Genomic DNA, 11,485 nt, shown 5'->3' on the forward strand with positions numbered 1-11,485 from the left:
TTTACAAGCGTGTCGGAGAACTACGGTGGCCTTCGGGTAACATAAACATTATTTTCATTTTTATTTTTATTTTTATTTTATTGTATTTTATTTTTATTTTATAATTTTATATTTTTTTATTTTTTAATTTTTTTAATTTTAATTTTATTTTTACTTCATTTTTTTCCTGTCAATCTACTGCTCCATACTCCAGTCCAGTAGGTAGCAGGTTTGCCAACCGCCAATAAACACCGAAGATGCATTATTTGTCCAATGCGCATGCGTACAGCCAGCTCTCACCCTCCTGTCCGCTAGGGGGCGGTGTCCGATGACGCTAGTGTTGGTGACGTCAGTGCTGCTACATGTGACATTGACATCAACAGAGGGTAAGATCTCTCTGCATGTTATGTTACTTTCCTCGGGTTTTTCGTTATAACGACACTGTGAAAAGATATGTAGCAGTCTTAATTAAGATGTTAGTGTGTTTTAAAGATAATGTTGTATCCCCAGCTGCTGTATTAATGATAGTTTCCCAGCAAGCTAACACTTAGCATATAGCTTGTGTTGAGCTACTTCATTAACATTGATTGATTGTGTCTCTGCAGCACGATGAGGCTGACTGCTCTCCTGTCCATGGCAGCCAGGGTGGTGGTGCCTAAAGACTACCGCTTCGGCACCAACAGGCCGTGGACTCCGGCTGCTAGGAGGCTGAATCCTCCTGGGAAGAGGAGGAGGAAGGTGTTTGTGGAGCCCATAGCAGCAGAGGACTGGTCTGTGTTCAGAGGGGACAGGGTGAGACACTCTCCATCACATATATAGGAACATATACATCTTTAGACTTCATAAACAAATTGCCAGCTGCAACTCTGTCACACTGGTTGTGTGTTTTTTTACATAGTTATAGTGAAATATTCAAGCTGTCAGTGTTGGTCTGAGATTTTACTAGTTCAAAACTTAAAGACTGTAATGTTTTTGCAACCTGCAGCTCTTTAGCTCCTCTACTGTGGCTCCCTCTGGATTTTTAAAAATGAAAATGAATAACTCTTTTTTGTTTACATTTTCATTTTTATTTATCATTGTTGTAGGTCTATGGTACGACGGTATGACAGAGTATTAGGGCCACATTGAGGGAAAAAAAATAAATCTGAGATTTTGAGAATAAAGTCATAATATTACGAGTATAAAGTCAGAAGTTTACAAGAAAAAAAAGTTGTAATATTATGAGAATAAAGTCAGAAGTTTAAGAGAATAAAGTCATAATATTATAAAGTAGTAATTTTACATGCTATTTTCTTTTTTTCTCATAAAGTTATGACTTTATTCTGGAAATCTCAGATGTTTTTTCCCTCAATGTGGCCCTAATATTCCGTCGTACATTTGCACTTTGGCCCTCACTGCATTAGACTTATATACTATAAACTGTGTTACCTTCATCACAATGCTCAAATGTTTTGCGGCTCCAGACAGATTTTTTTAGGGTTTTTTTTGTGAAAAAACTGTTAGATGTAATAAGACAATGTTTGAACAACATAGACTTAAGTATCTGCTTTTCATTTGTTTCTCAGGTGGAGATTCTCGCAGGGAAGGACAAAGGGAAGCAGGGAAAAGTGATCCAAGTCTTCCGACACAGAAACTGGGTTATGCTAGAGGGCCTGAACGCAGTAAGGAACTACTGTAGTTTGTTTTCAGAGGGAAATAACTGGAAGCTGTTTAGTGTATCGCAGTATAATTGTCGTTGCTGTTGAGAGGACAAAAAGTTGTCTTGCTGTTCTCTCCACACATAGTGCTGATGCTTCACTATGCATTTAAACAATTTTGGATACAGAGATGACCTGTCAGTCATCTCATTTCACCAAAAAGTTAAAAGTAAAGTTTTCATGTTAATTCTAGCAGTGTCATACAGTGTGCATTTATTTTTTCGCTCCACCAGATGGAGACACATGTCTAGTACAACGTCAAGGTGAAACAAGCCGACAAAGTGTGCCATGAAAAGCCATTTGGCCACCACCTGTTTGGTTATTAGAGTTTGAACTATTGTTATCTGTCTTAGCATCACAGGTATATCGGAAAAACTGGGGATTACCGTGGGACCTACATTTCCAGCGAGGCTCCCATCCTGCTCCACGATGTTGCGCTCATTGACCCCTCAGACAGGTAGAGTAAAGCTTGTTACACTGCAAGATTAATATTGTGGCATTATGATGCGTTCAAGCTCTACTCTGTAAAAGCATTGGGTTAATAATGAGTATTGGGCTCAGGTAAATTATAACGTTATCATGATGTGTTCAAATGTAGTCTTATAAAATGTAGTTTTGGGCTAGAAACTTGAGGCGGATCATTAGATATTAATGATAAATTCACAAAAAACAGCTGCAAATGGTAACAAAGGAGTATATGTTGAAGTACATGGGATTTATTCCTTTGTTTTTGTTTTTACCGTGGTATCAAATTGGTATCGAGAATCGTGGAATTTCACTGGTATTGGTATTCTACTAAATTTCTGGTATCTTGACATCCCTGATGCCGTATATTAACAATCTTCAAACTACTTTCAGGATATTAAGAAATAGTCCAGCGTCATTTACTCTAGATAAATGTAAATGATCTTTGGTTCCATAACAGATTAAATCTGACATGCTGATGTTGATCTTCTAGGAAGCCCACTGATGTGGAGTGGAAATTCACAGAAGAGGGGGAGAGAGTCCGAGTGGCTCTCAGGACGGGTCGAATCATCCCCAAACCTGTCGTAGAGCGACGAGATGGCATCGTGCCAATGCAGTGGAAAGGTGAGAGTGTGTTTTTATTCATTGGAGGGGGATTCTTCTCAGTAACCAGTTTATTATGTGTTGTAGGGGAGAGTCGGCACATAAAACTGTCTGTCGATCTTTTTTCCAGCATAAGCAGACTTGGATTCTAAAAATAGGTGTCTGAGTGATGCAGTTTAATTGTTTTATAGTGGAAGAAACTAGAAACACATTGAGAAGTGTAAACCTTTACCAATGCTCAACAACTTTCCAACTTAATTTTACGCTTGAAATAAGCTAGTTTGTACGATGTGCTGTCCAACCAAACATCTGGAGGCACTCAGAGCGAACAGGTGCCTGCTCAAATTTCTGCTTTTTTTATTCTTGTGTTTTTCCAGTTGTATATATTTTTACGTGTGACTGTTTTGTCTCTCTGCTATTACAGATGGTCCGAAAGACACCAGTCCAGAAGCCACTCTAGAAAAAACCTACGTACCGTCTCTAAAAACCCTGGAGGAGGAAGTCATGGAGAAAATGGGCATCCAGGAGAACAGAAGGCCCCGAAGGTCCTACTGGTACTGACCGGACAAACCAGAGACACTCAGCCCCCATTGTGCTATCCAGTTTCCACTCTCAAAACTCTCCATGTGTTGGTGGGAGTCGAGCAGAATGGCATGTTAAAGAGAGACTATGAGGATAACATGAGTAAGGCTTATGGAAACACTGGAAAACACTGGTGCAACATACATATTAGTAAGGAAATGACAGCTTTGTAAAAAAATATGAGGAGGTGAAACAGACCTGTTACGTAAATGTTTCCTGAATAGTTTCAATCGTTCTCTATTTACATTGGTATCAGAGTTTGAATTATGTTTCTTTTTTTGTAATTGTGAATAAATGTCACACGTAAACTAATATAATTGCTTGTATTTGCTGTATACTAGAAGTTCACTCCATATTTCAGTCGAGGAACCTGATATCTGGACCCCAGGAAGACTAGCTGGTGGACTAGCTATTTAAATAAATACATATTCTCAAAGGACAATATTATTAAACCACAATATTTCCAAACTTAAAGGGTAACGCCACCTAAATTAATAATTCCAATATGTTATTTCCATGGCCGAGGAAAGTTCAATCAGTATTTGTGAACATGAGCTACTCTCTCTGAAAGCCAGAAACCAGAGAAGTTAGTCTCAGACTTGTGATGTCATCAAGTATAAAGTCTGGAGCTGCTCCATAGACAATGAACGGGAGACTGATTTTTATGGAACCACAGAATGTTTTTTTGTTGTTTTTTTTTATACCCAAATGAGCTTTATTCTATTGTAGTGTTCCCAGTTGTGAAACAGAAAATGTTCCCATATACTCCGATAAGTCCTCTGGGTGCTCTCAGTGTCATCTAGAACATCGCTCCCTATTCATTGTCTATGGAGCATCTCCACACATTATACCCTATGACATCACAAGTTTGAGTTTTAGCACTCTAGTTTTTAGATTTGGGAGAGAGTTGTTCATGTTTATATATATTTTTTGGGGCTGTCTGGAATAACGTATGAATTTTGAAAATGGGCGTAGTTCCCCTTTAAGGGTTTGGCTTTGTTATATTTACCCACACCAGGAAATTACTTCCAAAAATATTCACTGAGCAGGAATGAAGCATTATTAATGCGATAAGACGCTTCTGAAAGCAGCATTTCAACTAAAATGACAATGTTGAGGAAGCTTTTATTAGAGCCATCATCAGGACAACAGCTTCTGTCCCAGAGAGAATACATCACTTGACATTTAGTTTTGCAGTATGGCTCATGCACACTGTACTTAAAATTAACCTTATTCTTGGTATTGGCAGGGTTAATAATGGTAATTGTTCCAGTCTGTTTGGATCATTCATTCATAAGGCTAAAAATAGTCATATTATTTCACAGAAGCCCAGACATGCTGCTCTCCAAAGCCTTTAGACAAATGAGTCTGTCTTTCCAACGTGTCTGGGAAACCGTGTGCAGAAGGAAATGGTTTTGGGAGGAGACTACACAGACCGGGTAGCTGCAACCAAGTTCTCACTCACCTCATATGACTCTTTATAAACTGTGGCACTGCATGCTGTTCCTCTGACGTCTTATAGTTTCAAGTATGATCTCACTGAGGAAGTCATTTTTGGTCATGAATTTATGATCAAGTTCATCAATGTTAGTTTCAGTTTAACTGTTTTGTTCACTTACAGCTTAACCTTTTTTTTAAATCTCAAATTTACATTACCATCTTTTGTGATCAGTTGTCATGAAAATGTTCTTAATTTCTTATACTTAAAGGTAAATCTTGCATAGCTTGGTGCGTAACTCTCCTATAAGTGACTCGTAGAGCCAGTTAATTCTCCCCAAATCAATCCCAGTAACCAAAGCAAAGAATGTCAGTTTCTAATCATTTTAAAAATAAAATGTGTGCCTTTCTCCTGTATACACATCACGCATGTAAGGTAGTGTAACGTAAATAGTGAGGGTGAAAGTAAACTTGAATTTAAGAAAATTCAAAGTAAGCACTAATATATTAAAAATAAATATGTGAACTATATCTGTAGTGACATGAAACTGATTAGAAGCAATTGATATAATGAAAAGACCAGAACTATTTCCTGGAAGTGTGTAGTAGGCTTTGAAACAACATTTAGACCATCCTTTAGGGAGATAAAATGTAATGAAAATATTAGTGAACCTTTATTAAATTATGTCTATATTAGGGCTGTCGATTGATCGATCGATTAAAATATTTAACTGTGATTAATTGCATGATTTTCCATAAGTAATCGCGATGAATTGCAAATTAAGCGCACATTTTTTATCTTCAAAATGGATCTAAGTATTTAATCTTATTTTACTCTTATCAACATGGGAGTGGACAATTATGCTTGCTTTATGTAAATGTATGTATATATTTATTATTGGAAATCAATTAGCAACACAAAACAATGACACATATTGTCCAGAAACCCTCACAGGTACTGCATTTAGCATAAACAACATGCTCAAATCATGACATGGCAAACTGCAGCCCAACAGGCAACAACAGCTGTCAGTGTGTCACTGTGCTGACTTGACTATGACTTGCCCCAAACTGCATGTGATTATCATAAAGTAGGCATGTCTGTAAAGAGGAGACTCGTGGGTACCCATAGAATCCATTTTCATTCACATATCTTGAGGTCAGAGGTCAAGGGACCCCTTTGAAAATGGCCATGGCAGTTTTTCCTCGCCAACATTTAGCGTAAGTTTGGAGCGTTATTTAGCCTCCTTTGCAACAAGCTAGTATTTACCGATGGATTCTTTAGGTTTTCTAGTTTTATATGATGCCATTATCTTCACTCTAGCTTGAAAACTGACCCCGCCACAATCTAAAATTCGCAAGTTGTGCTATTATCGCATTAACTTTGACAGTTTAAATGGACTTAAATAGCCCTTTGTAGCTCTAAATATCCAGTTTAAAGTATAAGTATCTGCATCTATCAAAGGGAAGCCCAGTCTTCTTTAAGCTCCCCTCAGCTGCACATTTATCTGTGATATACGAGGGAGGTGGCGAAATCCGTTTTCCCCCCGCTGGTTAACCACGAGTGTCGATTTACCGAAAGACCCGGCTTGCCAGATCTCCAGCTGTAGAAGCAACTAACTCTGTTGCCAGGCAGTGACTCAAAAAAAACAATGTGTCACACATCATATAACTGCGTCAAAGTATCACAGCGGCTCTCCATAACCCTCATTTCTGGTCAGTGCAGTAACATCATGCAGAAAGCATGGCAAGGCGTCGGTTTGGCCGGTGAGCCGATGAGTGCAGCACTTTTTCCCAGACTGGTCTCTCCTGAACCAGTTTGCCTCCACCACCACCCTGCATCCAAGAGGGAATAAAAGCAGCCAGTCAGCGGAAACTGGGTTTTGAGGTTTTTCCTTTTATGGCAGGAAAAATGATTCCAAGGCTGGTCGTCTTTCCTGTCATTGCATGAGTGTTGTATGGATTTCAGTCTGGGATTACAGCTGAAGGTGTAACGTTGGTGAAGTGAAGCCTTTGTCTTCATTTTTTTTTTCCATTTACACACAAAGCACAGATTTCCTTGTGCAGAGTAGAAGGAGTTTTGAGATTGACATTTCTACTCTGTGGTGGGTTGATTCTGGTAACCCAGTTAAATGAAACCGCGGAACATGACTCAAGTGGAATTAAGACTACTTAAAAATAAACTGCAGGATGTGCTCTGTGTTTTAGCTGAGTCACATTTGCATCTCAGCCACGTGAACTAATGAATCCCACCTGGTGGTGTACGTGCATGTTTCAGAGTCACTAACAGAAGACTTTGGAAGTCAGATTACAATATTTATTTCACATTATATCACTCAGTTACTTGTCTCTGTCTTTTTATTTATATCTTTGTGGTTGCACATTTGCTATCCTCCCGTCTGATTTTGATCTCCTTGCAGAAGGATTTGTGATCGCTCGAACATCTCCAGAACATCTGAAGACACTTTAAAGTTAAATTTGAATGTTGCTCTTGACTCATTTGATGATCTAAGCTCAGCTACAATATAATGATAGTGTCTAATTATAGGCTGGTTGTTTGAAGGCTGCTGGAAAATGTAACGTTAGCTTGTATGCAGGTCTGAGGCACGGCCTGCATGCATGTGTACACTGTAACTGTGTTGGGTCTAATTTAGTGGCTCTCAGTGGATTCTTGTATTTGACCTCAATATGTTACGTTGAGGAGCTGTAAAAGGAAGGTAGAAAACTGCTCTTACTTTTCCTGTCGGACTTGAATTCCCTTCATCCAGATATGATTTATAGGTTTTATATTCAGTTTTATTAATTCACTTAATTTGCAGACCTGTAGTTCACAGCAAAAAATCTAAAATACTATAGTATAAGGTATTTTACAGGACTGTATTTCTAAGAATTACGGCACACACATTTGTGCATTCAAAATCTTACATAAGTAAAAGTACTGAAGTATATTACCAATAAAGCTTAAAGTTGTAGTAATATTATGCAGACAGCCCCTGTTAGTGTATTATTATTGGATTATTATTAGCCATGCATAGAAGCATTTTATTCTTGTAACTACGTACTGTAGGGAAGTGGAATTTGTACCAGTGCATCGTATTTTATAAAGTAGCATAATATCTTAATCTGCAAAGAGAATAGTTACTAAAGCTGCCAGATAAATTTTGTGGAGTAAAAAGTACAATATTTCCCTTAAAAGTGTAGTGGAGTATAAGTATAAAGTAACATGAAATGGAAAATACTCATATAAAGTACCTCAAAACTGTACTGAAGTTATGGTCTTGAGTAAATGTACTTACTAATACTACATAGTTACTTTCCACCGCTGTGTAACAGTCAGAAAACTAAATACTTCAAATCCGAATGATCCACTTTCTATGAAAGGTTTGACCTGGATTATTTCTATCAAACTCTGCAGCAGATACAAGATTCTATTGAGAAAACACCATTTAGTAGCTATTTTGGAGCTTTCATTCATATCTCATGCTCTACATCAGCAGATGGGGTTTGCCCAGTTGTCAGGAAATTGCAGATTTTCAAATTTTCTTTTTTCCCCTGAGAACTTAAATGACTTCTCTTCCATGTTGGCCTAAAGTGAGTCTAAGTAACTTTGGCCAAAACAGCAGCCACAAGAGGTAATTACAGGATAACGGCACATACAGTAGAGTTTCCTTTTCCTTAATATTCTCGAGTCAGTCGCCTTAAAGACATCAGTGGAGAGAGGCAGCCAACTGATGCAGACATTTACACAGAAATATCTAACATTAGCCACCATAAGCTACTGGTCATACCAGACTGAGTAAGGTTGTAGCAACAAAACCCCCGGGCGTGTTGAACTCGGCAAGAACATGTTTTACAGAAAGCTGAATATGGGCAGAAATATGTGTCACTAGAAAACTGAATTTTAATCATTTATATTTGAATTAAGCTGAATATTATAATTTGAAATTGAATTATTAGTTTGGAACTGAAGTCCAATAAACTTGAAACTGAGTGTAATATTATGAAACTGAATTCAGTTGCTCTGAAACTGTCGTTGATCCTCACTGAACATTTGCTGAGCAAACTTTATGTTGCTGCTGTTAAACATGTCTAAGCAATGTCTGAAAAGGGTAAAAAAAAAAAAAAAAAGGTCTGAAAAATGTCCCAAGAAAAGTCTGAAAAATGTCTGAAAAAAAGTCTGAAAAAAAAGGTCTGAAAAAAAAGTTTGAAAAATGCTGGAAATTTGTATGTTTGTCTGAAAAAAAATGTCTGAAAAATGTCTGTTTGTTTGTCTGAAAAAAAAGTTTGAAAAAAAAAGTCTGAAAAATGTCTGAAAAAAAAGTTCGAAAAATGTTGGAAAAAAATTCTTTTTGAAAAATGTTGGAAAAAAAGTCTAAAAATGTCTGAAAAAGGTAAAAAAAAAAAAAAAAAAGTTTGAAAAAGGTAAAAAAAGAAAATGTCTGAAAAATGTCTTTAAAAGAAGTTTGAAAAATGCTGGAAAAAACGTCTGAAAAAAAAGTCTGAAAAAATGTTGGAAAAAAAAGTTTGAAAAAAAAAGTTTGAAAAATGCTGGAAAAAAAGACCCTGAAAAAAAAAGTTTGAAAAATGTTGGAAAAAAAAGTCTGAGAAATGTCTGAAAAAAAGAAGTTTGAAAAATGCTGGAAAAAAAAGTCGGAAAAATGTCTAAAATTTTTTTTGAAAAATGTTGGAAAAAAAGTCTAAAAAATGTCTGAAAAAGGTAAAAAAAAAAAAAAAAAAAAAAAGTTTGAAAAAGGTAAAAAAAGAAAATGTCTGAAAAATGACTTAAAAAGAAGTTTGAAAAATGCTGGAAAAAAAGACTGAAAAAAAAGTTTGAAAAATGTTGGAAAAAAAGTCTAAACAATGTCTGAAAAGGGTAAAAAAAAAAAAAGTCTGAAAAATGTCCCAAGAAAAGTCTGAAAAATGTCTGAAAAAAAAGTTTGAAAAATGTTGGATAAAAGTCTAAACAATGTCTGCGTTCACACCAAATCAGGTGTTTCGGCGATTAGCGCAGGGTTGGGCGACGGTGTGGGAGTGTCACTTTATGGCCATTTAACACCAAGCGGCTGTACGGCAGCTGACATTTTAATGACGTTGTGGCGGCATGACATCGGGTTGCATCTCTCCATAATTTTATTGTTTCAACTTTTCATCGCAGGCCGCTGCCTGCTGTCCCCACCACCGCAGGTTAAACACACTACCCGTATACAAATGAATAGGAGGACTGGCGTTTTCACCACAACGCCTGAATTTGAGCTGCGCTTTGCTCGACGCAGTGATAAGCTGTCGTTGCACGGCGCAAGCCATTGAAAATCACGTGTTTCAGAGCGCAGTGGTGCCGTTGTTGTGTTGTGTCTTTAGACCCAGCGCTGATGCTGGCCACCGGCCCGCTGTGACACCCCGGGTGCTGTGCATGAAGTTTGCTGATATCAGCTTTCAACTTTCCATCTTATCACAAGATCTTCATCAGCAAGTTATTCTCTGGTTTTGTCCCACTCTTCAGTTAGGTCAGAGGTCAGATGTCAGGAGCAGCTGTGAAGAAAGCCTCCCCTGGATTGACTCTTTCTATGGTTGGAGTTTCTGCTCTAAGGATGGCCTTCGCTTTCATTATACCGCGCTGCTGTTGAAGACAAATGACAGCAGAGAGAATGACGTCTTACAGTGAGCATAACTGCTGACTGGACTTGACTCAGTCTGGTTCACTGTGACAGTCAGTCATAGCTGGAACATAAAGCTCACCTCTGATCTTTGTCTGCTCCTCTGAGCTTTGACATTTCCTTCCCAGACGGTCCTGCTGGTATCTGGGTGTCAAATTCCTCAGGTGTGAAGCACCGACCGCTGCTGCCAGGCCACAGGACAGCCTCTACAAAGCACCATTCACCCCGTCTGTAGAGGGCATTGGTACACACTTACCTTGACCTCGTTTGACTTCTGCATGTCTCCGTTATAGTTTAAACAGATGGTTAGATACAGTAGTCAGCCATGACGATCCCCGAACATATAAAGTACTGTATGTAACCCATAATGGGCACAGATTCAACTCGGCTGTAAATCTTCCTCAGTAACAGAGATTCTGTTCGGTGCTTCACCGCTCTCTCCCCACTGATGACAGCACCAAGCTGGATTATTGACTGTTCAGAGTGAGCACCTGCTCCAGAGACCCAGCTGAAAAGGTAAAGGTGTCCAAATGCTTCAAACAAAGTGCTTGTCTGGACACTGTGATTGCTGAAACAGTAGCCTCTAGGCAGGATCTGAATTTCTCTCTCAAGCTCTTTCTTCATTCACACCATGAATGCCCTCCAGGAGAGACTGAAAGTGTGCAATGTTACCCCCATGTGAACAATAATTGTGTCCCGCCAGTGGGCAACCTCCGGGTCTGAAAAGTGAAGCCTATGCGGAAATACCTTAAACTTGCATTCTTTCTAATAGCCGGCAGGGGGTGACTCCTCTGGTTGCAAAAAGAAGTCTGATTGTATAGATGTCTATGAGAAAATGAGCCTACTTCTCACTTGATTTATTACCTCAGTAAACATTGTAAACATGAGTTTATGGTCTCAGTCGCTAGTTTCAAGTCTTCTTCAATACAGCATGATGTTCATTTAGTAAATTATGGTCCCATTTAGAGTCAAATAGACCATAAAGCATGTTATGCTTTAGGGCGTGGCTACCTTGTGATTGATAGGTCGCTACCACGGCATTGTCTGGTCTGGGAGTTGTCCGTGTTT

The 11,485-nt window shown here is 38.4% G+C and overlaps 1 protein-coding gene across 1 annotated transcript; it reads left to right on the forward strand.

The window, feature by feature from the left end:
• The first annotated feature begins 248 nt into the window (after positions 1–248).
• Positions 249–3,643, forward strand: mrpl24 (mitochondrial ribosomal protein L24). Its single transcript, XM_074613712.1, has 6 exons — positions 249–365; positions 585–771; positions 1,545–1,640; positions 2,030–2,133; positions 2,635–2,765; positions 3,169–3,643. Exons 2-6 carry the CDS (start codon positions 589–591, stop codon positions 3,303–3,305), a joined length of 651 nt encoding a protein of 216 aa, XP_074469813.1. The 5' UTR covers positions 249–365; positions 585–588; the 3' UTR covers positions 3,306–3,643.
• The last annotated feature ends 7,842 nt before the right edge of the window (positions 3,644–11,485 follow it).

This window comes from Sebastes fasciatus, chromosome 17 (genome assembly GCF_043250625.1).
Source record: "Sebastes fasciatus isolate fSebFas1 chromosome 17, fSebFas1.pri, whole genome shotgun sequence".
Taxonomy (NCBI): domain Eukaryota; kingdom Metazoa; phylum Chordata; class Actinopteri; order Perciformes; family Sebastidae; genus Sebastes; species Sebastes fasciatus.